The sequence below is a fragment of the Lutzomyia longipalpis genome, chromosome 4 (genome assembly GCF_024334085.1).
Source record: "Lutzomyia longipalpis isolate SR_M1_2022 chromosome 4, ASM2433408v1".
In the NCBI taxonomy this organism is placed as follows: Eukaryota; Metazoa; Arthropoda; class Insecta; order Diptera; family Psychodidae; genus Lutzomyia; species Lutzomyia longipalpis.
In genome coordinates, this window is record NC_074710.1 from 14,034,046 (window position 1) to 14,061,396 (window position 27,351).

The following is a 27,351-nucleotide window of genomic DNA, read 5'->3' on the forward strand; positions in this document are numbered from 1 at the left end:
TAATATAGCCAGGTAAGTAATGTAAATGTACTAAATATATTCAAGCAAAAAAAATGAGAACTTCTTTTTTTAATTCATCCAAATTAAATATGTATAATGTGCTTGAAAAATAATGTGCTTGAAATAGGTGGGCTCTATGTATTTCTGCTTCAATATGGGTTCTACAGATTATTCTCATTTGAAGCTTATTTAAACCTGACCAAATAGGCCTGGTAGTTATAAATCATATATATATATACATACATAATTTATTTTATCCTTTACAATACATAAAGGAAAAATTAAATAAAAAAAGTAAATACCACAGCTGAAATCAGACGAATCAAACTCATTTAAATTTATTAATTTTCTTCATTCACTGTTAAATACAATTTAACCCTTGGAATGCGGAGCGGGGTCGTTGAACGACCCCAGCGCTATATTTCGTGTTATATCTCCATAAATATAAAAGATACCATTCCCATCTTTTGGAAATAAGTTCTTTGGTTATCTGAGGAGGTTGTGTAAAAATTTCAGCTCAATCCGACCACCACAAGAAAAGTTATTAAGGAAAATGTAGAAGAAGGGAATTCAAAAATTGGTGTAACGGTCATGCTGCGGAAAATTTTTTGAGCATAAACAACATAAAACATAATTAGAAGCATGTAAATGTGCAAAACAATAAAGAATATTCGAGAAATATTGCCATTTATCACGTTGCGGGAAGTGAGGGGAATGTGGGGAAGAGTGAAAAAAAATTGCAGTTTCTTGGCAAATTTCTCAAAAATAAATTGTGAAAAATGATTGAAAAATGTTTTTCCCTAATATCTCCTTCTAAGTATTTTAGGGCGGCGAATTTGTGGTGCAGGGTGCAAGAGGACTATATAAGGAATCTATAGGCACTAACCCGACAACTCCAGGTTGTATAGTTTGGGAGAAAATTGGCCTTCTTTTTGGGGTCGTTCAACGACCCCACCTTCGCATTCTACGTAACTACCAAGGCCTCCGCATTCCAAAGGTTAATATACAATAATTCAAGCGACACCTCTAAGAATGAAGGCCTCATGAGGTTCCAAGCCTATGTTAGGGCCTCTTACAGAATCTCCTTCACGCCTTCTGGAATTTACAGCTATGATGTGGAAAATTAAACGACCGGAAAAGATTTCTCGTATGTCGATTGATTCTCTTTTACCACCGATGTTAGCGATGGTGATGTAGGTATCACGACCAGAGAGTCTCCTCGTAATGCTGAGGACATTCTGACCGTGAGTACGAATCTCAACGGATCCTTTCTGAAGAGTCTCCGTGTGTCTGAGACGCAACAACTGCCGGTACACCTTGAGATGACTCCGTGGAGCACTTTTTTGGACTTTAACATTCACTTGCTGGTACAATGAAGATACGGGCAACCAGGTATTGGGACTTGTTGAGAATCCAGCACTAGTAGAGCTATCCCACTGGAAGGGAGTCCTACAGGGATCTCTTGAAAATTCTTCATAACTATCACGATCGGAGCTACAAGCAGATGGATCAACTGTTTGTTCCCACGTAACAAATACATCAGTCATGCCAATTTCTTCACCCTAAAAAAAATTAAAATGCTTAGTATGTTAATAAAATCTCTCTCAGAATGTTGAAAGCTTACATAATATGTAATGCTTATACCGGGTAGCGTATTAATGATCATATTGATGAGATCAATGCGATTAATCCCAAATCTTGTTCCAATACGTCCTCGATCATGATTTCCCATCACCCAATTAGCCACACAATCTTCAGGAAGATTGTCTAACCACAAATTGATTCTCTCCTTAAAGTCAATGGCATTAGAATCGTTTTTTAGATATAGTAACATCTTAAAGTTAAACGGAATATGGGAACCATTCCGTATGCCGTCTCCGTAGTATTTCATCAAAATATCAATTTCTGGATCTGCTTCTGCCATCATGGTTCTCATATTTCCATCTTCCTTGGTATACTTATCCAGTACTTCTCTCCATTGATAAATCATTTCAATAGTCTCAGGTTGGTCCATAGTGTAAATGTGATCGACATAATTAAAGCTATCTTCGTCAGTTGTTAAGTTACTCAATGGCTCATCTGGGTACTGTCCATTGGATTGAAGTTGAATTTCAAAAAGATTCTGAAGAGCATCAACACGGAAACCATCTACACCTTTATCGAGCCAGAACCTTAAAACTTCTTTCATAGTTTCTACAACTTGTGGGTTTCTATAGTTCAAATCTGGTTGGTGGTAACCGAACTGATGAAGGTAGTATTCACCTCGACCTTCATGAAAGGTCCATGCGCTACCACGGAATACACTTCGCCAATTACTCGGAGGAACTTTTCTCAAAGGATTAGATGGATCTTCTTTCCCTGGATACCAAATGTAGAAATCTTTATAGGCTTCATTACCTGCGGCAGATCTTTTAAACCATTCGTTTTCATGACTTGAATGATTAGGCACAAAATCCAAGAGAATCTTTAATTTTAAATCGTGTGCCGTTGTAAGAAGACGCTCAAAGTCCTGCATGGTCCCGTATTCAAAATGAATGTTATAAAAATCTGAAATATCGTAACCCATATCCATCATTGGTGATGCAAAGATTGGTGATATCCATATAGCATTGATTCCTAAATATTTCAAATATGGTAATCCTTCAGTTATCCCATTCAGATCTCCAACACCATCCCCGTTAGAATCCTTGAAAGATCTTGGATAGATCTGATAGAAGTTAGCAGTTCTCCACCAATTAAAATCGCAACCGATTACTCTAACTAAAAGACACAAAAGAACAAATCGGACGTTATTCATTTTGCCTTGAGATGTGTAAACTAACTGAAAAGAACATTTAATCGTTGGGTTTATTTATGCTTTTAAAATGCCGTTTTGTTTCTTTGAAGATCTTTCAGAATCATGCAACAAGTGCGTTCTTATCAGGCAATTACTAATTAGCACCTATAATTTCCTATGCTAAGCATATTTGATGCGAAGCGAAAAACTGTTGTTGAATATTTTATTTAAGATTTCAAATAAAAAATAAATTTTCTTGCTATTTTTTCAAAGAAATATAACGAGGGCTCAAAATAGGTATATAGGTATGTATGTGTGTGTAGGTATACGAAACATTTTCCATTTTCATGAAATCCAACTATAACAACACTTTGTATACCACATACACTACGTCGTATCAACTAATTAATTACCTACCTGATTGTCTGAGTACCTAGATGATAAAACTTTCTTAAGTGTTTACAAATCACTGAGTATGAATTTTAAAAAAAAATTCCCAATACGTAAACTGGTTAATATAAAAGCCCTTGCCTTTACTAAATATTTCTGCAGTCAGTGTAAAATTGGTAACAATGAAACTATTGGTGGTTATTGTAAGTTTAAGCCTATTTTCGGCTATCAACTGTGATCTAGATTGGTGGAAGACTGCTAATGTGTATCAGATCTATCCGAGATCTTTTAAAGATTCTAATGGAGATGGAATCGGCGATCTCAATGGAATAACACAGATGTTGCCGTACTTGAAAGATCTGGGAATTAATGCCTTCTGGATGTCCCCTATCTTCAAATCTCCAATGGCTGACTTTGGATACGATATTTCGGATTTTAAAGATATCCATTATGAATATGGGAATATGACAGACTTTGAGCGCCTCTTGAAAACAGCACATGATCTAAATTTAAAGGTTGTTCTGGATTTTGTTCCTAATCATTCAAGTGATGAGAACGAATGGTTCATTAAGTCTGCAGCAGGTGATGAAACCTATAAGGATTTTTATACTTGGTATCCTGGAAAAGATGATCCTGCAAATCCAGGAACTAAACTTCCGCCAAGCAATTGGCTTAGTGAATTTCGTGGTAGTGCATGGAAGTTTCATGAAGGTAGAGGAGAGTACTACTTACATCAATTTGCTGCGAAACAACCAGATCTCAACTACAGAAATCAGAAAGTCGTTGACACGATGAAGGATGTTTTAAGATTCTGGCTTGATAAGGGAGTCGATGGTTTTCGTGTGGATACCGTACCACATTTATTTGAAGTTGCACCCACTGATGGACAGTTTCCCGATGAAGTTCGTAGTGGTCTAACAGATGATCCAGATAACTACGCTTATCTCTATCACAACCTCACAAAAAATTTACCGGAAACAGTTGAAATGGTATACCAATGGCGAGATGTTCTTGAAGAATATACTAAAAAGGATGGAAATACAAGAATTTTATTAACAGAAGCATATACGGATATTGACATCCTGATGCAATACTATGGGAACGGTGTCAAGAATGGCTCCCATGTTCCATTTAACTTTTACATGATTATGAACCTCAAGAACCATTCAAACGCAATTGATTTTGATGAAAATATTAAACTATGGCTGAAAAAATTACCAAATAAAAGTGTACCGAATTGGGTGATGGGAAATCATGATCAAAGACGTATTGGATCGAGATTTGGAATTCACAGAATTGATCTTATTAATATGATCCTCAACACTCTTCCTGGCGTCAGCATTACCTACAACGTAAGGCACATAATCAATAAAAAATGCTTGGCAAAGAGTAGTATTCTTTATGCTTTAAAACTTTAACTTAACTTTTCTTTGTAGGGTGAGGAGATCGGCATGACTGATGTGTTCTTGACGTGGGACCAAACAGTCGATCCTGCTGCATGCAATTCCAATCCACAAATATATGATCAATTTTCAAGAGATCCTGCAAGGACACCTTTCCAGTGGGATAGCTCTACTAGTGCTGGATTCTCAACAAGTCCCAGTACCTGGTTGCCCGTATCTTCATTGTACCAGCAAGTGAATGTTAAAGTCCAAAAGAATGCTCCACGGAGTCATCTCAAGGTGTACCGGCAGTTGTTGCGTCTCAGACACACGGAGACTCTTCAGAAAGGAACCGTTGAGACTCGTACGCACGGTCAGAATGTCCTCAGCATTACGAGGAGACTCTCTGGTCGTGATACCTACATCACCATCGCTAACATCGGTGGTCAAAGAGAATCAATCGACATACGAGAAATATTTTCCGGTCGTTTGATTTTCCACATCATAGCTGTAAATTCCAGAAGGCGTGAAGGAGATCCTGTAAGAGGCCCTAACATAGACTTGGAACCTCATGAGGCCTTCATTCTTAGAAGTGTCGCTTGAAATTTTAAACAAGTTTTAAAGATTGTGCATAAATATAAAGAAAATAATACCTAATGAAAATTGATATACTTATTAGCTCTGTTCTGTTGAATTGTCATAATTGCTAATCAGCTACTCTCTGATAAGTATTATGAGTCTGTTTACAAATCTCAAATTGTATGGGTTTCAAAAGTGATAATGCATACAAAATGAGGCGTATTGGCTGCAGTATAAAATCCTCAGTGATTCTTTAATTTTACACAATCAGTGCTAAGAGTGCAACGATGAACAATTTTATAGTTATTTTATGTTTAAGCCTAATTTCGGGGATTAACTGTGATCTAGATTGGTGGAAGACTGCTAATGTGTATCAGATCTATCCGAGATCTTTTAAAGATTCTGATGGAGATGGAATCGGCGATCTCAATGGTATAACACAGATGTTGCCATACTTGAAGGATCTGGGAATTCAGGCTTTCTGGTTATCTCCTATTTTTAAATCACCAATGAAAGACTTCGGATATGACATCTCTAATTTCTACGATATTCAGCCAGAATATGGTTCCATGGAGGATTTCGAGCGTCTTTTAGCTACAGCTCATAGTTTAAATTTAAAAGTTCTACTTGATTTTGTTCCTAATCATTCAAGTGATGAGAACGAATGGTTTGTTAAATCTGGAGAAGGTGATGCAACCTACAAGGATTTCTACATCTGGCATCCTGGAAAATTAGATCCTGCAGATCCAAAAAAAAAGCTTCCTCCCAGCAACTGGCTGAGTGCTTTTCGTGGAAAAGCCTGGAAGTGGCATAGTGGCAGAGGAGAATTCTATCTGCATCAGTTTTCATATCAGCAGCCAGACCTCAACTACAGGAATCAGAAAGTCGTTGATACAATGAAGGATGTTTTAAGATTTTGGTTAAAGAAAGGAGTTGATGGTTTTCGCGTAGATGCTGTACCACATCTGTTTGAAGTTGAAACAATTAACGGTCAATATCCTGATGAAGCCAAGAGCGGAAATACAGATGATCCCGACGATTTTGGCTATCTTTATCACAATCTCACTCAAAATTTACCGGAAACAGTTGAAATGGTATACCAATGGCGAGATGTTCTTGATGAATTTACGAACAAAGACGGAAATACTAGAATAATGTTAACAGAGGCATACACGGATATTGATATCCTGATGCAGTATTATGGAAATGGTATCAAGAATGGATCTCATGTTCCATTTAATTTTTACATGATCATGAATCTCAATAACAATTCTAATGCAATCGATTTCTATAACAACATAAAGTTGTGGTTGGATAAAATGCCAACGAAATGTATAGCTAATTGGGTGATGGGGAATCATGATCAAAGACGCGTTGGATCAAGATTTGGAACACACAGGATTGACCTCATTAATATGATTCTCAACACACTTCCTGGCGTCAGCATCACATACAATGTAAGTGTTGAACGTGTTGAACTTGAAAGGATATACTATACATATATTTGAAGCTGAAAATCACCTTTTTTTTCTATAGGGCGAAGAAATTGGTATGACTGATGTGTTCCTGACGTGGGAGCAAACAGTCGACCCTGCTGCATGCAATGCTGGTCCAGATAAATATCAATTATTTTCTAGAGATCCAGAACGTACTCCCTTCCAATGGGACAACTCTACCAGTGCTGGATTCTCCACAAATTCCAAAACTTGGCTGCCTGTATCTCCGTTATTTCAGCAGGTGAATGTCAAAGTTCAAAAAAATGCTCCACGGAGTCATCTCAAGGTGTACCGGCAGTTGTTGCGTCTCAGACACACGGAGACTCTTCAGAAAGGATCCGTTGAGATTCGTACTCACGGTCAGAATGTCCTCAGCATTACGAGGAGACTATCTGGTCGTGATACCTACATCACCATCGCTAACATCGGTGGTCAAAGAGAATCCATTGATCTACGAGAAATCTTTTCCGATCGTCTGATCTTCCATATTGTTTCTGTAGACTCCAAGAGACGCGAAGGAGAGGCCGTTGATGGTTACATTTTACAACTGAATTCTTATGAGGGAGTCGTATTGAAGGCGTTAGCGGATGAATCCTTTTACAAATATACTATTATAGGGGAACCATGATACTACACCACGATAATAAATATTTCGATTAAATGATTCTATTACAATGAGAGCAGATAAATTTTAGTACAGCAGGAAACTTTTTTCAGTATTACAATGTATATTTCCTGGTAAAAAAAAAATCTAGAGCACCATGTCTGAGACACCGTGTACTCCGCATAAGTAACATTAAATTAAATAGTCACCGCACCATTAAATTGCATTGACTTTTTCCACCAATAATGACAAAAAAAAAGATAAGAGTATGTTCTCAAGATTTCATGTAATAAATTGATAAGCATTTTACAGAGAATTTCATTAGACATCCTTAATTAATTAGCCATCTTGAACCACGACTTCCCTCCAGATTTGCCGGCTTTGTTTTTTGTGGATTTCTTCCTGGATTCATGGTTTGTCTGTTCCCGCATCTCCATTGGCATAGCTTCGTCGCAATCAATTGCCTGGGATTTGATGGCCTTCTTGAGATTCACTATCTCCTGCTCAATCTTATCCTTGTGGCCGATACTACGGGCCTTCTCGGCATTAGCTCTGTGAATTTGTGTTTCAATGCAATTGAGAACAGCCGCACACGAATCGCACCATTCTTGCAGTGTATCAACGATTTGGTTTATATCTCCAGGGCGGATGTCCCTACCAATGGCATAGTCCACCTCAAGCTGGCTATTCTTCTGATCCAACTTCCCATGGATGATGTCCGCGTAGATTGCTTCGATGATGAGATCTTCCAAATCTCGAACATTCGTGATATCCAATTCTGCGAGAAGAGTCTTATAGGGGATGCATTTATTCCGGATAGCCAGTGTCACAATGGTTAGGTGTTGCAGTTTCTTCTTCATTGTCACATTTAACTCGAGAACTTGATCTTTTCTCTCCAAGTACTGCTTATAGGTTCCGTATGCAAATAGATTAAGAGCATTGAAATACTTAACATTGGGTCCCCCTTCAAGCTCCATTATGCTGGGTATCTGCAACAACTCCCCGAAGACGTACACTCCCGGAGCTTCGAGAATTTGCTCAATGAGATGTAAACATGCGACTCCTTTTGCCATTTTTGCCAAAGCCACAAAGTGTTCCAATGCATTATGAGTTGCCACGGTAGGTGAGTTGTCTTCAAAACTGTGAGACATCATCTCGGTGTGCATTTTATGGGACTTTTTATCACTTTGCAGAAAAAACTTTTCTTCGAGAATCAAAACACTACAAACTTGTAATATATTTTGAGGTTATTCCATTCGTGACACTTCGGCTTTTTCTAATCACCCTCCAAAAATATGAATTTATTCTTTTCCATAACGTTTTTTATGCACATAATTTGAGAAAGTTTAAATTGGTTTTACAGATAATAAACAACAAACAATTCGTTTTTTATCATTTTTTATATTTGAATTGTATACCATAGATTATTAAGAGTACGTAATGCAGGTATCAGAGAGGTTCACATATTGAGAATGGCAAGAAGGGTAAGCAAAAGTACGCTCGACTGTTGTTTTGCACTTCCAGCCGTGCTATCAATTATTGCAGGTATTTTTGTAGTTTTAGCAGGTGATATCGTTGAGCTAGCTATCGAATATGTTCGAGGAACTTGTGGAGGTTGTGCTGCTGTGAACTTTGTCGTCGCAGGCGTAGTTATTTCATCAGCAACTGATGAACTTGAATGAACATGGCGGTGCGATGAGTGTGGCGTCTTATCGGCTACAGCATTGCAGTAACCTTAACAATACAAAGATGTAAAAATTATTATTTTTACAGTTTAATTATCCGTATAACTGCTACCTAGGTATGATAATCTTACCGATCTTATTGAGTTCCATCCCATACCTATGGGGATCGAGATTTCTCTGACAATTTTCTCCAGCTTCCTTAATGAAGATCGTCTTCTCCGCCATCATGGCTCCCACAAAGCATTCGTGTATGTTGAGATCCCGTCGATATGTAAAGGCATAGAGAAGACCGTTCTCTTCCCATTGTCCTAAACATTGATACTCCCTTTCCTCGTAAACTTCACCTGTGTCACAGGCTGATACCTCATAGTAGAGGATATTCGGAGATTTGCAGTCTGATGAGAGTTTGGCACACAGTCCCTCGGCATCGGGAATGAACCCCGTAAATTCTCCACTTACAGGGCATTGTGTATAATGGGTACGCGTTGTTTCACGACTTTGTGTAATCCATCTGGTACCGTCAAAATTCTCATCAGTACATAAACGCTGTGGAGTCACGGAGACAGCTGCTGACTGCAGGGACATTTGGAACTCAATTATATTTGAACTCCTTTGTTCAATCCATGTGCAGAAAAACTTCTCTTCACCACACTGAGTAATACTCTTTACAAGATACCTTCCTGTATTAGAATCTGCCTCCTGACAGTACATTGTGTGCGTCTTGAAGGATGAGTAATCGTAAAAAATAGCCACGGAATCACTAGATTTTTTCATATGCTTCCATCGACCTGTCAGCCATTTTGGAAAGGTACATTGTTCTCTCCCAGAACTCCCAGATGGTCGTTCTGTGGGAAAGAGTGTGAGGGATTCGCCATACATCCCTCGAGAATCACGTTGACCAATCGGGTTGCACGTGGAGTCATTGCTGAATGACAGTGTAACTACACCTGAATTCCCATCCTCTAGGAATATTGCGCATCGATACCGTGGACCTAGCTTCTCATCTTGCCGCGTATTAATGAGAGCGAGATAGTTTACACCATTGTAGCCTGTCCAGTGCCCAAGGCACTCCAGTGAAGCATCCATATCCTCAAAATTACACCCACGAAAGCGAAGATTGAACGATGAACCGGAAGGACACGTGTCCAGTGTAGATTTCGGTGATAGACACTCCAGACGCTTTTCCCCATCATCCCCAGAAGCAAATGTGAAATTGTATCGACCACTTATGGGGCAATACTCACGCCGGCGGATCACTTGACCATCGAGTTCTCGGATTTCTGCAGGAGGAAAAGAAGATTAATGAACGGAAAATTTTTTATGCTGCTATTTGTGGTTTAGAGTGATTCATTATTCCGCATCTCCCCAAATCTCTTCCTCCCTTGTCCAATGGCACTTCCGGAAAGTGGAAGATTTTTATTGGCAAAGGGTATTGAATTTCCAGAGATTTTCAAACTGTAAACGACTAAACTTTATTATTAAATTTTATTTTTATTTTATTTATTTATTATTATAAACTTTAGTATTATATTTTTTTTATAACAATTGATCCAAGAAAAAAAACTTACTAAAGAGGATAATTTCTGTGTGTTCCTCAGGATCACGAAGGGATGTCTCTGTTGGACAAGACATGATGGCTTTATCTTCATTCGTGAAACACTTTGCCATGTATTCCATGGTCGTATATACACGCACGATGTTCTTCGTGACGAGAGTTATATGAAAGCACCTATAGCACGTTGTGTCTTCTTCCTCATCCTCCAGCGATGCCATCATAAGGATTATATTATTTCCAATCCGTCGATGGCAATTGCCCCAAATTGTGATCAAGTCCGATGTAATATTAATTTGACTGTAGACAACATCAACGCCAGAAATTGTGCTCTGAGTCACATAGACACCTTGCATTTCAGCGGGAAAGTAGCATGAAGCAGCACCTATTTGGGGGGCAAAGGAAGAAATTAATGCCCAAGTAGGTACATATATAATTTTTTTTTTTTCATAAGTCATATCGTTCAATACGTTTAATACCACAAACCACAAGAGTAAGGGTAGATGCGGTGGAGTTAAAAATGAAAAAAGCGAGGCAATGTGCTAATTATATTCAATTAGACTGATGGAGTTTGCACAGTTTGCATGTGCAATATGCTCAATGATTGCAAAGTCTCGGGAGCTCTTTCATTGCGTTTTCTTTCACCGGCAACAGTACCCAGATTATCCGGTGTGTAACTGTTAAGACGTTAAGGCACCGGCATTAGAAGAGAAGGTGAACGCAAAAAAATAAACAAAGAAATCAGTGGAGCGTCGAACGTGAGAAATAATGAGTTAGTGAAAATAATTCTTTTCTCTTCTCAATCTCATCTGGGCTTTATATATCTACCTAAGCTGAAGATTTTTTTTGGGCATTGAATGAGTGCCAAAGATGGCAGGAATGGAATGTGCCAGGGGGTAGACAAAGTCCTTTTTGACCCGAACACAGCAAATAATGGCGGACGGTTTGCAGAGAAATTAAAGGAAGAAAATGACGTCACTTTATTTCCAAAAAGTGCATCAAAATTTTTAAAATTAGTTTTAGTGCATTAATCTTCGTGAGACACCCCTCAAAAGCTATCAATCGATAGAATATTAAATTATCTATCCAGTGGTGGTGGATTTTTTCAGATTGAAGCATTTTCCTGGGTGTCTCAGCGAGTGAGCAGTGAATTCCTATGGAAATAGAGTCTTTGTCTACCCCCTGGAATGTGCTGAAGAATTAAAAAAAAAGAGAGACATTCCAGAAACAATTAATTTGTAATCAGGATGGGTTTGAGTGTGTGGTTTTAAGAGGTTTTCTCTCATCGTGGGAAGATGAATGAGGTGCAAAGGAGAAGGTAGAACTAGGAAGTAAAATTTAGGTAGAATTCTTGGTAAATGATTATTTCTTATAAATGGTTTCTTTTATTTTATTTTTTATTAAAAAACACAAATAATCTTAATTTCTATTACTTTTGACAATATGTAAAATATTTTAAGAACAATATCTGTCAGAGAGTTTCTGAAACAACGTAAAATTTAAAAGAGCAAATAATCTAAATTAAATGATCACATAGAAGTGAAGTCTTGTTTTCTTAATCATACATTAATATGTAATTTGAATTGTTTAAAAATGGTTTAAAGATCAGGCTAGACATATGTATATTTTGTATATTAGATAATCTCCGTAAGCAAAATGCGGCGTTCCTTTAATTTCAGTGTTCTTTACAATATTTATAAAAAAAAAAACATTAAAACTTTTTCATTGAGATTCCCCTAAATTCTATTTACAAATGAAGCCAATTATTTTCCATTTACCGTCAAGAAGTCTTTTTCGTTAAATTTCACAGAAGAAATATGCGTTGTTAAAACACCATGATGGACTCAGATGAACTCAATGGTAAAAGAAAAGCATATTGAAGTCCACGTATGAACCAACTCTCAGGTTTAAAATCTATTGTGAGAGGCATGTATTTGAGGAGAGACGTATCTTTTTTTTTTCTTCTTTCTACTCCAAATAAACTTTTCCACGAGAAATGACATAATAATTCTTGGTATTCCCATCCACAGCGGCATTCCATGGGAACTTGAAGGGAAAAGAAGTCTCGGTGTGGATATTCCTTTTTTTTCGGAACTCACTGAGCTTCTTCATTGAAGCATGTAGGGAATGAAATTATTCTCGCTTTATGGCTAGGAAGGGGGTACTTCATTGCAGCAACTGATTCAAAGATGCGGAATTGCTGATTATTTACTGAAAGATGAGGTTAAATAGAGCAATAAGAAATTGCGCGGGAGTGCTTCGCGAGGTGCGATTGTAGCAAAAATATGCTGCTTAAAAATTAATTAACATGTCATGGAAAGAATTTTGTGATTTTTTTTATAGTGTCTTCACTGCTATTGTGGGTCAAATGCTATTGAGTTTTCCTCTTATACACGTACAATATATACATTTTAAATTTATAAATAATTTTTGCTTGCGGAATTCAAACCCCAAAAGACATGGATAGTTAGTGTTGTGAAACGACAACGACATTCATTCATTCCGGTGGGATTTCTTTTATGTGTGCAACGACGAAAAAAATGGCAAAGAGAATTCAATCATTTTCTCAATGGGCTGCCGATTGATGGGGAACAGGGGGCTCTCGCGCAAGCACCGACATGAAAATATGAATGAGTGTTGCTGCTCGAAAAATCTCATTCTGAATGGATGGATACACGAACGTCCACCAAGAAGAGCAAAAAAAGCAAAGAGAATTCTTCGCCGAGAGCACCACACACAAAAGTGACTCGAAAGCCACAATTTTCTATCTACCTTTTCGTGTCGTTTCATCTTCGCCATCAATGTACTTTGGCCGCACAGGCAAAAAGAGACGAAGATCGTAAAAAAAAAGTTAAAGAAAGGAGAGTCTGCAAATTTACATTAAACCGGACCACAAAAAAATTCCTCTAAAGCTTGTGAGCAAAATATTTCCGAAAAACACGTAATTCTCACATACTTACATTCTCTTGCAATAATGGAAAATCCAATGAATGAAATCAGGTAGATTGTGCACAAAATATTCATATTTTCTGCCTCGCTTACTCTTTCACAAAAGAAACGCGCACCAACCTTTCACAAGAGGTGATTTTCACAGAAAATCACTTGTCTTTTTTATATTTTATTGATGAGGAAATTAAAAAATTAAAAGATCAACCACGAGTCATTTTGATACGCTTTATTTTTTAGGTAAGTGTTATTTATATTTTCAATGGAGTTCCAAGGCGCAAAGGAATTCGTTCGTCTGGTGTTTCACGGAGAGGCGAGAAAAAGAAATAATACTGTCGGGTTTCACTCACAAGACAACTGATTCTATCGAGGAATCAACGTAGACTAGCAAAAACCACCTTCTTCGGCTTCAGTGAGGCCCCCTAAGACCAATTTTCAACGTGAATCGTTGCACAAGGTGTGCCAATATGCTTAGGAAGGTGTACACAATGGATTTTTTCAACTACATAATAAAATGACTATAGGTAAAATCGGTAAAATCTTTTTATATCAAAGTTATATCAATTTTTGAATTCCTAAAATTTAGTATGAAAATAAATGGATATTATTCTTAGAATCCGCCTCTCTCCTCTATAGCTTTCCCATAAAAAATTGGTTTGATTTGGACATTAGGACCATTCTTTATATTTTTATCTTTTACTATTATATACTACTTATATTAAAATTTAAAAAAAGATACAAAATATTTTTTTAATTTTTATGCAAATTTTTATCATATTTTTTTCATAAAAAAAATTATGCATTCTGTTCGAATAGAGAGAAAAGCAAAGTTCCCAGAAAAACATTGAATGGTCAATTAGATTTTTTTTTGCAATGGATTCGATAATTTGAGTCAGATTAATCTGATTAATCTTTAATGTAAACCATTACCACAAGCCGTTCACCTTGCACTTCTCAGGGGTGGTCCAATGGTGTGGTGTACAAATTATTGAAAACTCGTCCTTCCCTGAGATTTCATTCTTGTGAATCTTTTGAGTATGTTTTGGTGTTGGCTTTCTGAACAAGTATTATGTGTGAGCTCTCGTTTTTTCTCTCTCTTTAATTCATTGAATGTACGAATGTACATTATATACCTTTAAAGTATCATACAAGTGTATACAAATAAACATTTGAATTTTAATTACCTGAGCCAAATATTTTTCATGAAAAATGCTTAGAAGTTTTTCTTTCACACAAAACAATCGTTCAATTATTCTTAATATGTATATGTATTTAATCGTGCATAGTTATTATTTAAAAATTGTCTTTAAATGTTTTTTTTTACCTTGCCCCATTTCCCCTATTTTTCACTATATCTTGGACAATTTTTTTCTTGTTTTTTTTTTTTTTCATTTATAAAAAGGAAAGGTGTCTGAAGTTGATGTTATTGAAAGGAAAGTAATATAAGAAAATTTTAAAAACTTACATGGTGCCCGACGAAGGCCGTGCAGGAAAAGAAAATGGAGGTAAGGTCTCCCGATTTTGATCGCGTATGTAGAACGTGCTCTCCACGTCCTGTACTAGAGATCCTGGAGAGCATTTTACATCTCTTCGTAATAACAAACTTGTTCTTTGATCATTTTTCACGCACGACTTGACTCGTTGAATTTGGCGCCAAAAAAAAATTTCACAAACCACCGCGGCAATTTATTGGCGTTCTAGGTGAGATGCGTGAGATGAGACGAAATTAAATTTTCTCATTCCATCTCATCTTATTTTCTCATTCGCACACTTCACACATCACTAATACTGTTTCACTCACACGAAAGGTTTTTCGCATTTTTCTCGCGTTTTCCGTCGAATTTTCCAGCGAAATTGGTTTCTTTTGTAACCTGGAAGCGGCGCCGCGACGATTGGCATCGCTTTTGGAGCCCAAAAAAATGGAGTTTTCCTTGAAAAATAAATTAATTTTTTGAATTTCCCACCGTGGTATTGAGGGTCTTTATGGGACACAAATTCATCGAATAAAATTCATCGACGCAAATATGGTTCGATATGTGGCCGCTAGTGTCACTGCCGTATCAAAGAAGAAGAAGAAGAAGTGAAAATCAATGGAATTTTCTACAAATTAATTTAATTTATTGCCTTTAAGTTGCTCTATCGTGTGGTTAATAGTGAATTAATTAGTGATAAGAAAGGATGTATCCCGTAGGACGTAAGTAAAAATGCTGAGATTTATGGGAAAAGGGGTATTTGATGTTTTTGTAAATTCTTTTGTCTGCATTGTGCAAACTTGCCCTACATTTAATGTTCTCCACCCTTTCTGTCCATTTGAACGTTCAAAAGTGTTTTTAAGGTACTAAATTCAACATAAAACAGCATAAGGGATGTTTTTGGAGTGGGAAATACACTCCCGACTGGTGTTTGTTGAGAAAAAAGGGGTTTTTTCGTGAGGATGCCCCAGGTGAAGGATCTGACAGATGGAGCGTGGTGTGAGAACTGACAAAAAAATTCATCGGCGCCATCTTGTATTTCGGGCCTCCCAACAAATTTTCAATGCCACCCGTGTATTTTCCGTGAATGACGCGTTTTTCCGACTAATTCTCAGATATTTGTAGTTGAACAGGTTTGTGGGTGCTCAAGGGGCAATTGTGAGTTGTTTATGTGCAGCGTCCGTTGTGTTTTGATGTGTAAAACTGTGTAAAAAGATATCCAAAAGGTTGGGGGGTATAATTCATAACTACGCAATTGATGCTTGAAGTTGAAATAAACGCAATGCGGCAGATAACAGGTACATTTCTTAAGTTCCCGAATCTTCTGAGAATATATTTGACACCTTAAAGCTGAAATGGGTGCCCAAAAACGAGATTTTATAAAAACATTGGTGTTCTGTGAGTGTTATGTTTAATTTTCTTTGTCTTCTCTCCCGGCAAACACCTTGCAGAATCCTGGACTTCGTCGCCTCCGCGCACCTCAAGCCCATCAACACCTCAAACCAGCTTTGATACACTTACATCTCCGCAAACACCAAACTCCAGCACTACTGCCGTTACCATCCCGGCAGGGCCTCAGAATGCTGCAGCTCCTGGACAGATGGGTATTGTGCCGGTGCCACCGGGCCCGGCAGAATTGCCAGTCTTCACGTGTCCCCGGCGCCCAAATTTAGGTCGTGAGGGGCGTCCCATTCTTCTGCGCGCTAATCACTTCCAGATTACAATGCCTCGAGGATATGTACATCACTACGACATCAACATTCAACCTGATAAGTGTCCACGAAAGGTACGATTTCAAAGGAAGCTTGATTTTTTAATCTTTTTTTTTCGCATCTCGACCTCCGAAATTTCAAGGTCTTTTGCGAAGGTGAACTTGAAAATTAAGTGCGCCCGCTCCAGAAGAGGGAGTTTGGGTGAGAAAACATGATGATTTTCAAGGCGTCGGCGCACAGTTTAAGCGCCAAACTTTCACTTTTCATCTCTCCTCAATCTTGCTGTTCATTGAGACATATTTATTGTATCAAAAGAACTTGATATAAATAATTAAGATACTTAAAAAATATATCTCAATAAGTTTTTTCTAATATTCATTTCTCTTATATCTGACAATTACAAGTTTTATAATAATAATATTAAAATGATTCCAGGTTAATCGGGAGATAATAGAGACAATGGTGCATGCATATAGCAAAATCTTTGGCGTGCTGAAGCCCGTCTTCGATGGTCGCAACAATCTCTACACGCGTGACCCTCTTCCAATTGGCAATGACCGCGTGGAGTTAGAGGTAACATTGCCAGGTGAGGGTAAGGATCGCGTATTCCGCGTGACGATCAAATGGGTGGCTCAGGTGTCGCTGTTTAATCTCGAAGAAGCCCTAGAGGGGCGTACGCGTCAAATCCCGTACGATGCCATCTTGGCGCTAGACGTGGTGATGCGTCATCTTCCCAGCATGACATACACGCCTGTGGGCAGAAGCTTCTTCAGCTCCCCGGATGGGTATTACCATCCTCTCGGTGGTGGTCGTGAAGTATGGTTCGGCTTTCACCAGAGTGTGCGCCCGTCGCAATGGAAAATGATGCTCAACATTGATGTGTCGGCAACGGCTTTCTACAAGGCTCAGCCAGTCATTGAATTCATGTGCGAGGTCCTCGACATCAGAGATATCAATGAGCAGCGAAAGCCGCTCACGGACTCGCAAAGGGTAAAATTCACGAAGGAGATCAAAGGACTAAAGATTGAGATCACACACTGTGGGACGATGCGACGCAAGTATCGCGTGTGCAACGTGACACGTAGACCTGCGCAGATGCAATCATTCCCGCTGCAGCTGGAGAACGGGCAGACGGTGGAGTGCACCGTGGCCAAGTACTTCCTCGACAAATATAAAATGAAGTTGCGTTACCCCCATTTGCCGTGTTTGCAAGTTGGGCAAGAGCACAAGCACACGTATTTGCCGCTAGAGGTGTGTAACATCGTTGCCGGGCAGAGATGCATCAAAAAATTAACCGATATGCAAACTTCCACCATGATAAAGGCAACAGCACGATCAGCACCCGACAGGTTGGTTTATATTTTGATTTCATGTAGATACATATAATTGATAGTCTTTCAACATCACGACTGAGCTTCCAGTTTTTCTTAACTGATAAATTTGTGATAAATCTATGTTTTTTTGCAAGTTCAATCTAATCGGGGAACACATATTATCAAAATACATTTTTTCTTTAACAGAGAACGCGAGATAAACAATTTGGTACGTCGTGCTGACTTTAACAATGATGCATACGTTCAGGAATTCGGATTGACCATCTCCAATAGCATGATGGAAGTCCGTGGACGTGTTCTTCCGCCACCTAAACTACAATACGGTGGACGTGTGTCCAGCATAAGTGGCCAAGTAAGTTACTACCTATTACCTTTTTATCTCTCACATTAACACAATTATTGTGTTAATACATACGAGGAAAGTATAATATGCTTATATTACAATCTCTTATGTCAAACATTACAGAATTTAAAGAAAAACTTTATTTTCAAAATTAATACCTACCTTTACCTATTTTTTTTAACATTCTTCTTTGTTTTAAAATTATTATTTTTGAGTTTGGAAAAGATTAATGAAGAGGCATCTCGGGGAGATGGTTTCTTCATTATTGGTGGTAAAAAAATGAAAATATTGAATGTGTATCGCTGATTTTTTCTAGAGGCACGAGAATCATCCTCTACAGACAAATTTGCCTGTAAGTTTTTTCATATATATTACAAAAAAAGATTAATACCTAATAGTTTTTTAAATGGGTTTTTGGAATTTTTAAACGAAATCATGAATTCGTCACAAATGATAATTTCTATGTAGGTCATGCTTTTTTTTTCTCTCAAGGTTAGTGAAACTTTTAACAAAAAGTAGAATTATTTTCGTTCAGGTTTCGAAATTTTTAATGTTTATTTTTATAATTTCTTTTACATACAATGTATTCTCTTAACTAATACAGCTTGTTTAATGCTTAATGCATCGTAAGTTTTTTTTCTAATGATTTTTTGTCATTTAGTTCTTTATGACACTATGATATTTCATGATTGAAATTGAATAATTTTATATTATTTTTTCAAGAAAAAAAATGAACTATTTAAAACTAAAGAAAAAATAAATGAACAATAAATCACACAAAAAAAAGGTTCGACGATTCATCATGTTTTCAAGATTTAGATGTTTCGTTTTTATTGTTTTAAGGCATTTCAAAAGGGCCAACATAGAAATATTCATGAAAAGTGACTAAAATTTCCAGAACACAATAAAAAAAAATTAGCCTCTAGAATGTAGAAAATTAAGGATATTAAGTTTTTTTTATTATCGCAATAAAAGTACTTTTTATTAGAAATCAATTGATTATGAAAAAGTGCTGTAGCTTGCGTCTATAATACTATTTATATGAGATGCTTTATTACAATTTCTTGCATTTTTTACAGAGCAAAGTGAGTTTGGCATCACCAAATCAAGGGGTTTGGGATATGCGTGGAAAGCAATTTTTCACTGGTGTTGAAATCCGTGTATGGGCTATTGCATGTTTTGCTCCTCAAAGAACAGTTCGTGAGGAGAATTTAAGGTATAATACAATTTTATTACGTAGTTTTTGCTTTCATGGAGATACTTAGCATGTATATCTATAATTTTTTTTCAGAAATTTCACGCAACAATTGCAGAAGATTTCAAATGACGCTGGAATGCCAATTATTGGGCAGCCGTGCTTTTGCAAGTACGCCACTGGGCCAGATCAGGTGGAACCGATGTTTAGGTATCTGAAGAATACCTTTAATGCACTTCAGCTTGTTGTAGTAATCCTCCCGGGTAAGACACCGGTCTACGCAGAAGTTAAACGTGTTGGGGATACAGTCTTGGGCATGGCGACACAGTGCGTTCAAGCAAAAAATGTCAACAAAACATCACCACAAACTCTTTCAAATCTCTGCTTGAAGATTAATGTGAAACTTGGTGGAATTAATTCCATTCTTGTACCCTCAATTCGCCCAAAGGTGTTTAATGAGCCAGTTATCTTTTTGGGTGCCGACGTGACACATCCACCTGCTGGTGATAACAAGAAACCTTCAATTGCCGCCGTGGTTGGTTCAATGGATGGACATCCATCGAGATATTCTGCTACTGTGAGGGTACAACAGCATCGTCAGGAGATTATTCAGGAGCTCAGCAGTATGGTTAGGTGAGGAAAAATGCTAAAGTATTTTATTTTATTTTATTTTTTAATTGCAATTTTTTAGGCATTTTAAAAAAAAAATCAAGAGCTATGAGCTTTAATCTTAAAGTAATTTTTCCTCATTTCACAGAGAGCTCCTTATAATGTTCTACAAATCAACTGGTGGCTACAAACCCCATCGTATAATACTTTATCGCGATGGTGTGTCTGAAGGGCAATTTCCTCATGTTCTGCAGCATGAACTAACGGCCATCCGTGAGGCTTGCATCAAACTTGAACCTGACTATCGTCCAGGAATTACATTTATTGTAGTTCAAAAACGCCATCATACACGTCTCTTCTGTGCTGACAAAAAAGAACAGAGCGGCAAGTCAGGAAATATCCCAGCAGGAACCACCGTTGATGTGGGCATTACACATCCGACAGAGTTTGACTTTTACCTATGCAGCCATCAAGGCATTCAGGTAAGTTTTTTTTTCTTGTTTCCTCGTAAAATGTCTAAATTGTGGAATGTTTTTTTTTTGTGCAACAGGGAACAAGTCGTCCATCTCACTACCACGTTCTGTGGGATGATAATCACTTTGATTCGGATGAACTGCAATGTCTCACCTATCAGCTCTGTCACACTTACGTGAGATGCACAAGATCTGTGTCAATCCCGGCTCCAGCATACTATGCTCATTTAGTTGCATTCCGTGCCAGGTAATTTATCATTTTTTAGATTTTTTTAAAGATTACGACTAATACGACAAAACTTTTGATTATTTAAACTGAAATTAACAAAATAAAATCAACTAAAATACTATATTTTTTTTTAATTTAGATATCATTTAGTGGAGAAAGAGCATGACTCAGGTGAAGGATCTCATCAAAGTGGATGTTCAGAGGATAGGACACCAGGTGCGATGGCACGTGCTATCACAGTACATGCTGACACAAAGAAGGTCATGTACTTTGCTTAAATGCTGAAAGAAAAAAAAAGAAAGTAACAATGCAACAAAAATATTATCTCCCGCACGAAAAACAAAAAGAAAAATCTCTTATAAAGAAAATGAAGAACTTAAGAAATTAATTAGGTTTTTAGAAGAAGGAAAATTATTTTACAAATACTATACATGGTACGATGAATGAAAAGGAGACTAAAAGAAATGGTAAAAATGATGTATGTTAAATTTTAGGCGTTTTAATTAATAGATATTATACGAAACACTCTTCTCAGACAAAATATCAACTCTTATCATTTTTAGGCTTTAGTAAAACTTTTTAATTTTTTTTATTAAGTTTTAAACATATCTCACGCCCAAAAAAAAAGAAAATATCTCGCCCTTCAAAGAAGATTGCATGGCTATTTTTATTAGGTTTATATTTAATATAATAAATATTCTGTTTCGTTAGTCTGTGCCAAAAAAAAATCCAAACAAAATGTCTTTGGCATTTTGATAAAATGAATGAAAACAAATCCTTCTATTTGCACCCCTTTTTAGATGCTTTATATTTTACAATTTATTTATGATTATTTTTCTGTATATAAAAAAAATAGTGAAAGAAAATATTGAGCTCCACAGAGGAGGTAAACCCACGCATTTTTTCGAAAGAAAGAAAAAATCACGAAACACAAGAAATGCAAATTTTATATATGATAGGTATATAGTAAGAAAAAAATATATAAATGTCTTTTGATGTAATTGTTCAACAATTATCACATAAATTATAGGATAAGTTGATATAATAATTATACAATATTTAGATGAAAACGTAAGAATTATAAAAAAAAAAATTCACTTACAATGTGAATCTTGATGCCGGGAATAAAAGGATAAAAAATAATTTAATATAGAATTTTTGTGTCTTTAATAATGTAAGATCTACAACAACAAAAAATAGATCAAGCGGAGTATATTAAAAGTAATAAAATTAAAATAATTACAAAAGCTATTTTAATAAGAAAGTTTTAAAAAAATATCTATGCAAAACTTTTAAATGTACCCCTTTCTCTCCACAAAATGATCTTCATTTTTTTCTAAGAATAATAAAATTAATTGCTTTGTTTCTTAAAGATCATCAATTTGTCTATTTCTACATTCATTACGAACAAAATAAAAACTTTTTTATCATTTATTATTCATACCTACACACAATTTAGAATCACATTTTAACGTTTATTACTATATAATACATTAAATATTTTTAAGGATAAAGAGATCTCTTTTTTATCCCAATACCATTCAGAATGTAGTTGATTTTCAAAGAAAATGCAAACCGGAAAAATATATACACCCAAAAAAAGTATTAGAAAAGAAATCCCGATTTATTATTTTAGAACAGAAGGTGAAAATAAAACAAAATAAAGATTATGTAGAAAAACTATTGAACATGTAATCCACAATATTTGAGTCTAAAAAATAAAATAGCGTTCATGTAGAATTAAGGTTGACTATTTTATTTTTGAGTTTATTTACAAAAGTTTCATTTTTCGAAGTAGGAATGTTCTAGCAAGAACGTTTTGCCGCTTGTAACAGCATATGTCGTATAAAATCAATTGGAGGAATATTACATTTTTTTTTTCTAAAATATCCCCTTTTTTTCGTGATTGAATAAAAGAAACTTAGAATAACAGAGGAACTAAAATGTGGTATGTATGGTCTTAACGAATCTCATCCAGAAAACTCAAAATTCCCGCCAAAAAGTGGGAGACAAATTCTGAAAAAAAATCCGCGAGTTTCTCTAGCTCCCCGGGGGCCCTCTAAACAATTCCGGTAACTTTTGGAGCCCCAAAAATTTGTTTTTCCTTGAAAAAAAAAATGAATGTATACACATTTTTATGCACGTATAAATATTAGATAACCCAATATTTTGATTTTTTTACATATACGACATCCACTCATTTATTCGACGTTTATGCTTCCAAAAACTTCAGAGTGGTCGTGAAACTGTCAACTGAGTTGAGAATTTCGCCATTATAAACAAATTAAAAAAGAATTTGATTTTTACGACGTAAGCAGACGTGTTTTAAGAAGTATATAAATCCTATGACAGTACAATATGGATCCTGGAAGACGTAAGTTTTTTGTGGGTTTTCAGGAGGCAGCTTTATAATTTATATTATAAGTATATGCGTCTCAATTAATTTGGAAGCTGCAAAACAGAAGTTTGTTTTGAAGCGCATTGTTTTTTAAAGATTATTGGGTATGATTATGAATATTCGGTACCATAAACAACTGATTTATTACAGAAAGCTGGAATGCGTGGCAGCTTCCGGAACTTAGGCCAACAGTAACATCATCTTTAGGGGGAAATCTTGAAGAAGAAGCACCTAAAACCACCACAACTTCTATCACCAGCCAGGCTGAACAACAGAATACAAACATTAGACAGGTGGCTAATGAACCCATTTCCGAGAGACCATCCCCGCCTGCTTTACCGCATTTTACATGCCCTCGACGACCGAATCATGGCAATGAGGGACGAACTATTAATTTGCGAGCGAATCACTTTAAGATCACAATGCCTCGAGGCTATATCCATCACTATGACATTAACATTCAACCTGATAAATGCCCCCGCAGGGTAAATTTTTATAATTAGTCATCTAGCAGATCGAATTCTTATCATAATTTAACATTTTTAGGTGAATTCGGAGATAATAGAGACAATGGTGCATGCATATAGCAAAATCTTTGGCGTGCTGAAGCCCGTCTTCGATGGTCGCAACAATCTCTACACGCGTGACCCTCTTCCAATTGGCAATGACCGCGTGGAGTTAGAGGTAACATTGCCAGGTGAGGGTAAGGATCGCGTATTCCGCGTGACGATCAAATGGGTGGCTCAGGTGTCGCTGTTTAATCTCGAGGAAGCCCTAGAGGGGCGTACGCGTCAAATCCCGTACGATGCCATCTTGGCGCTAGACGTGGTGATGCGTCATCTTCCCAGCATGACATACACGCCTGTGGGCAGAAGCTTCTTCAGCTCCCCGGATGGGTATTACCATCCTCTCGGAGGTGGTCGTGAAGTATGGTTCGGCTTTCACCAGAGTGTGCGCCCGTCGCAATGGAAAATGATGCTCAATATTGATGTGTCGGCAACGGCTTTCTACAAGGCTCAGCCCGTCATTGAATTCATGTGCGAGGTCCTCGACATCAGGGATATCAATGAGCAGCGAAAGCCGCTCACGGACTCGCAAAGGGTGAAATTCACGAAGGAGATCAAAGGACTAAAGATTGAGATCACGCACTGCGGAACGATGCGACGCAAGTATCGCGTGTGCAACGTGACACGTAGACCTGCGCAGATGCAATCATTCCCGCTGCAGCTGGAGAACGGGCAGACGGTGGAGTGCACCGTGGCCAAGTACTTCCTCGACAAATATAAAATGAAGTTGCGTTACCCCCATTTGCCGTGTTTGCAAGTTGGGCAAGAGCACAAGCACACGTATTTGCCGCTAGAGGTGTGTAACATCGTTGCCGGGCAGAGATGCATCAAAAAATTAACCGATATGCAAACTTCCACCATGATTAAAGTTACAGCACGATCAGCCCCTGATAGGTATTTTTTCCTTTTTTTCATACATTTAATTTTTACTCTAATATTGATTTTTCTTCATAGGGAGGCTGAAATTAATAATTTAATTCGTCGTGCGGACTTTAATAATGATCCCTATGTACGAGAATTCGGACTAACCATTTCTGACAGCATGATAGAAGTTCGAGGACGGATTTTACCCTCTCCACAGCTTCAATACGGTGGTGGACGTTCTTCTGGAGGAAGAGTAAGTATTATTCTGAAAAAAAAAAATAAAAAGAAAAACACTTTAGTTTATAAATAAGTTTTTGTGTTATAACATGGAGTAATATTTTTTTAATATAAGGGTTTTTTTTTTCAGAGTAAAGCCAATATGACATTACCAAATCAGGGTGTTTGGGATATGCGTGGAAAACAATTCTTTTTAGGCATTGAGATCATCGTCTGGGCAATTACATGCTTTGCTCCACAGAGAACAGTCCACGAGGAGAGTTTAAGGTAAAACTGAGCAATTTATTGATAAAATGGGGAACTTATAACTAAAATAAATTTCTTGTAGGAACTTTACAAAACAACTCCAAAAGATTTCACATGATGCTGGAATGCCAATTGTCGGACAGCCGTGTTTTTGCAAATACGCCACGGGTCCAGATCAGGTGGAACCGATGTTTAGGTATCTGAAGAATACCTTTAATGCACTTCAGCTTGTTGTAGTAATCCTCCCGGGTAAGACACCGGTCTACGCAGAAGTTAAACGTGTTGGGGATACATTGCTTGGTTTAGCTACACAATGCGTTCAGGCATCCAATGTAAATAGAACAACGCCACAGACATTGTCGAATCTGTGCTTGAAAATTAATGTGAAACTTGGAGGAATTAATTCCATCCTTGTACCATCTGTGCGACCTAAGGTATTCAATGAACCCATAATTTTCTTGGGTGCCGACGTGACACATCCACCTGCTGGTGATAATAAGAAACCATCAATTGCCGCCGTGGTTGGTTCAATGGATGGGCATCCATCGAGATATTCAGCCACTGTGAGAGTGCAGGAACATCGTCAGGAGATTATCCAAGATCTAAGTAACATGGTCAGGTGAGTGTGATTTCTCTAGCTTAACCCTACGAACACGATAACTTAAATACTGACTCGTATTCAATGTAGGGAACTTCTAATAATGTTCTACAAGTCAACCCAAGGCTACAAACCCCATCGCATCATTATGTATCGCGATGGTGTATCTGAGGGACAATTCCTCCAGGTACTGCAGCATGAACTGACAGCTATCCGTGAAGCGTGCATAAAATTAGATCCTGAATACAGACCTGGCATAACATTCATTGTTGTGCAGAAACGCCATCATACAAGACTTTTTTCTGTTGATCAGAAGGAACAAAAAGGCAGATCTGGTAATATCCCAGCAGGAACCACCGTCGATGTGGGTATTACACATCCGACAGAGTTTGACTTTTACCTATGCAGCCATCAAGGCATTCAGGTAAGTTTTTTTCTTGTTACCTCGTAAAATGTCTAAATTGTGGAATGTTTTTTTTATTTGTGCAACAGGGAACAAGTCGTCCATCTCACTATCACGTTCTGTGGGATGATAATCACTTTGATTCGGATGAACTGCAATGTCTCACCTATCAGCTCTGTCACACTTACGTGAGATGCACGAGATCTGTGTCAATCCCAGCACCGTCATACTATGCTCATTTGGTTGCATTCCGGGCCAGGTATGTTTGTTCATTATTATTTATTATTTTTCTAATAATAATCATACTATATCTTCAAAATTATATAGTCAATGATTTTTTTGTACATAAATTATAATTATGATTTAATCTACGCACAAAATTCTTATTTTACATTAGTGTTTTATTTTCGTTTTGTTTAAAATATATATTTTTTTTATTTTAGGTATCATTTAGTGGAGAAAGAGCATGACTCAGGTGAAGGATCTCATCAAAGTGGATCGTCTGAGGATAGAACGCCAGGTGCTTTAGCACGTGCTGTTACTGTGCATGCTGATACAAATAAAGTCATGTACTTTGCTTAAGTACCTATAGGTATGTACCTACTTACCTACAAAAATTATAAAATTAACAATGCAAGAAAAAATCCCCCCACAAAATAAAAAAAGTTTTAATGGAATCTCTTAAAAAGAGAATTAAGGGGTTAAGGTTAGGTATTGAATGTGCCTTTAATTACATTTATTGTTTTATTTTCTCAAAAGCTTTCAATTATGTGTCATTTTATCTATTATCTAAGCCAAAAATTCAGTTTCGAAACTAATGATATATTACGGCGATCAAGTCATATCAAATATAATATATTTTAAAATTCTGTATGTTTCGTAGTCAGAGTCCTTTTAAATTAGTTATTAGGTATTTAAGAGATGGTAAAATACTTATTAAATAAATTTTATGTCTAAAAAATTCAGTAAAAAAAATAAAAATTAAAACAGTTTGACTGCTCAGAAGCAATTTTTTAATCAACACAGAGAGGGAAAAACATGTCTGCAAAAAAACCTAACGAAAATATTGAGAAAAGTGGAGGTTCTCCTCATATAAAATATCGCCTTTTGAATTTTAATATCCAATTTCTTAATACTACTTTTAATCTTCACTTCCTTTTAGGATTACATTTCCTTGTTTTCTGCAGCCCGATCTTTTAAAGCTTTCTATCTCCTAACTACGTGATTTGTCGTACTTTCTTTAGAAAATGATTTCTTTTCTT

At 36.9% G+C, this 27,351-nt stretch overlaps 7 protein-coding genes across 12 annotated transcripts; 4 read left to right on the forward strand and 3 right to left on the reverse strand.

Annotated features, from left to right (window-relative positions):
- Positions 1 to 308: 308 nt before the first annotated feature.
- On the reverse strand, positions 309 to 2,827 carry LOC129796549 (maltase A3-like). 2 transcript variants are annotated; one of them, XM_055838595.1, is made up of 3 exons: positions 1,625 to 2,827; positions 1,008 to 1,562; positions 309 to 378 (listed from the first exon to the last, which is right to left on the reverse strand). In XM_055838595.1, the coding sequence occupies exons 1-2, from the start codon at positions 2,795 to 2,797 to the stop codon at positions 1,014 to 1,016; spliced, it is 1,722 nt and encodes a 573-aa protein (XP_055694570.1). In that variant the 5' UTR covers positions 2,798 to 2,827; the 3' UTR covers positions 309 to 378; positions 1,008 to 1,013. The 2 variants fall into 2 exon arrangements, with proteins under 2 accessions (XP_055694570.1, XP_055694569.1); XM_055838594.1 differs by having other exon boundaries at positions 309 to 1,562.
- Positions 2,828 to 3,332: 505 nt separating this feature from the next.
- Positions 3,333 to 5,211, forward strand: LOC129796550 (maltase A3-like). Its single transcript, XM_055838596.1, has 2 exons — positions 3,333 to 4,518; positions 4,603 to 5,211. The coding sequence occupies exons 1-2, from the start codon at positions 3,349 to 3,351 to the stop codon at positions 5,149 to 5,151; spliced, it is 1,719 nt and encodes a 572-aa protein (XP_055694571.1). The 5' UTR covers positions 3,333 to 3,348; the 3' UTR covers positions 5,152 to 5,211.
- Positions 5,212 to 5,336: 125 nt separating this feature from the next.
- On the forward strand, positions 5,337 to 7,543 carry LOC129796553 (maltase A1-like). Its single transcript, XM_055838598.1, has 2 exons — positions 5,337 to 6,584; positions 6,664 to 7,543. Exons 1-2 carry the CDS (start codon positions 5,415 to 5,417, stop codon positions 7,249 to 7,251), a joined length of 1,758 nt encoding a protein of 585 aa, XP_055694573.1. The 5' UTR covers positions 5,337 to 5,414; the 3' UTR covers positions 7,252 to 7,543.
- Positions 7,495 to 8,475, reverse strand: LOC129796566 (COP9 signalosome complex subunit 7). The gene has a single exon (XM_055838623.1). The coding sequence runs from the start codon at positions 8,391 to 8,393 to the stop codon at positions 7,563 to 7,565; it is 831 nt and encodes a 276-aa protein (XP_055694598.1). The 5' UTR covers positions 8,394 to 8,475; the 3' UTR covers positions 7,495 to 7,562.
- A 133-nt stretch (positions 8,476 to 8,608) lies between these two features.
- LOC129796572 (uncharacterized) lies at positions 8,609 to 15,082 on the reverse strand. 2 transcript variants are annotated; one of them, XM_055838629.1, is made up of 4 exons: positions 14,876 to 15,082; positions 10,481 to 10,849; positions 9,044 to 10,192; positions 8,609 to 8,961 (listed from the first exon to the last, which is right to left on the reverse strand). In XM_055838629.1, exons 2-4 carry the CDS (start codon positions 10,818 to 10,820, stop codon positions 8,687 to 8,689), a joined length of 1,764 nt encoding a protein of 587 aa, XP_055694604.1. In that variant the 5' UTR covers positions 10,821 to 10,849; positions 14,876 to 15,082; the 3' UTR covers positions 8,609 to 8,686. The 2 variants fall into 2 exon arrangements, with proteins under 2 accessions (XP_055694604.1, XP_055694603.1); XM_055838628.1 differs by lacking the exon at positions 14,876 to 15,082 and adding an exon at positions 13,425 to 13,864.
- A 124-nt stretch (positions 15,083 to 15,206) lies between these two features.
- On the forward strand, positions 15,207 to 22,521 carry LOC129796573 (protein argonaute-2-like). Of its 4 annotated transcripts, none has more exons than XM_055838632.1 (10): positions 15,207 to 15,604; positions 16,334 to 16,668; positions 17,030 to 17,943; positions 18,115 to 18,280; positions 18,588 to 18,623; positions 19,351 to 19,487; positions 19,563 to 20,099; positions 20,224 to 20,557; positions 20,626 to 20,795; positions 20,917 to 22,521. In XM_055838632.1, exons 1-10 carry the CDS (start codon positions 15,589 to 15,591, stop codon positions 21,053 to 21,055), a joined length of 2,784 nt encoding a protein of 927 aa, XP_055694607.1. In that variant the 5' UTR covers positions 15,207 to 15,588; the 3' UTR covers positions 21,056 to 22,521. The 4 variants fall into 4 exon arrangements, with proteins under 4 accessions (XP_055694607.1, XP_055694608.1, XP_055694609.1 ...); XM_055838631.1 differs by lacking the exon at positions 15,207 to 15,604 and adding an exon at positions 15,886 to 16,180; XM_055838633.1 differs by lacking the exon at positions 18,588 to 18,623 and having other exon boundaries at positions 15,459 to 15,604.
- Positions 22,522 to 22,992: 471 nt separating this feature from the next.
- Positions 22,993 to 27,091, forward strand: LOC129796574 (protein argonaute-2-like). The gene is made up of 9 exons (XM_055838635.1): positions 22,993 to 23,151; positions 23,326 to 23,660; positions 23,722 to 24,635; positions 24,696 to 24,858; positions 24,973 to 25,109; positions 25,171 to 25,707; positions 25,777 to 26,110; positions 26,179 to 26,348; positions 26,533 to 27,091. The coding sequence occupies exons 1-9, from the start codon at positions 23,136 to 23,138 to the stop codon at positions 26,669 to 26,671; spliced, it is 2,745 nt and encodes a 914-aa protein (XP_055694610.1). The 5' UTR covers positions 22,993 to 23,135; the 3' UTR covers positions 26,672 to 27,091.
- Positions 27,092 to 27,351: the final 260 nt, after the last annotated feature.

Coding starts and splice junctions, on each gene's coding strand:
- LOC129796549 (XM_055838595.1), bottom strand. CDS start 2,797: ATGAATAACGTCCGATTTGTTCTTTTGTGTCTTTTAGTTAGAGTAATC. Junction 1,563..1,624: donor GTATAAGCATTACATATTAT/GTAAGCTTTCAA, acceptor AATTTTTTTTAG/GGTGAAGAAATTGGCATGAC.
- LOC129796550 (XM_055838596.1), top strand. CDS start 3,349: ATGAAACTATTGGTGGTTATTGTAAGTTTAAGCCTATTTTCGGCTATC. Junction 4,519..4,602: donor GCGTCAGCATTACCTACAAC/GTAAGGCACATA, acceptor TTTTCTTTGTAG/GGTGAGGAGATCGGCATGAC.
- LOC129796553 (XM_055838598.1), top strand. CDS start 5,415: ATGAACAATTTTATAGTTATTTTATGTTTAAGCCTAATTTCGGGGATT. Junction 6,585..6,663: donor GCGTCAGCATCACATACAAT/GTAAGTGTTGAA, acceptor TTTTTTCTATAG/GGCGAAGAAATTGGTATGAC.
- LOC129796566 (XM_055838623.1), bottom strand. CDS start 8,393: ATGCACACCGAGATGATGTCTCACAGTTTTGAAGACAACTCACCTACC.
- LOC129796572 (XM_055838628.1), bottom strand. CDS start 13,488: ATGAATATTTTGTGCACAATCTACCTGATTTCATTCATTGGATTTTCC. Junction 10,850..13,424: donor TTCCATTATTGCAAGAGAAT/GTAAGTATGTGA, acceptor CCCCCCAAATAG/GTGCTGCTTCATGCTACTTT. Junction 10,193..10,480: donor CACAGAAATTATCCTCTTTA/GTAAGTTTTTTT, acceptor TTCCTCCTGCAG/AAATCCGAGAACTCGATGGT.
- LOC129796573 (XM_055838631.1), top strand. CDS start 16,141: ATGCTTGAAGTTGAAATAAACGCAATGCGGCAGATAACAG. Junction 20,100..20,223: donor GAGCTCAGCAGTATGGTTAG/GTGAGGAAAAAT, acceptor CTCATTTCACAG/AGAGCTCCTTATAATGTTCT. Junction 20,558..20,625: donor GCAGCCATCAAGGCATTCAG/GTAAGTTTTTTT, acceptor TTTGTGCAACAG/GGAACAAGTCGTCCATCTCA.
- LOC129796574 (XM_055838635.1), top strand. Junction 23,661..23,721: donor CTGATAAATGCCCCCGCAGG/GTAAATTTTTAT, acceptor TAACATTTTTAG/GTGAATTCGGAGATAATAGA. Junction 26,111..26,178: donor GCAGCCATCAAGGCATTCAG/GTAAGTTTTTTT, acceptor TTTGTGCAACAG/GGAACAAGTCGTCCATCTCA.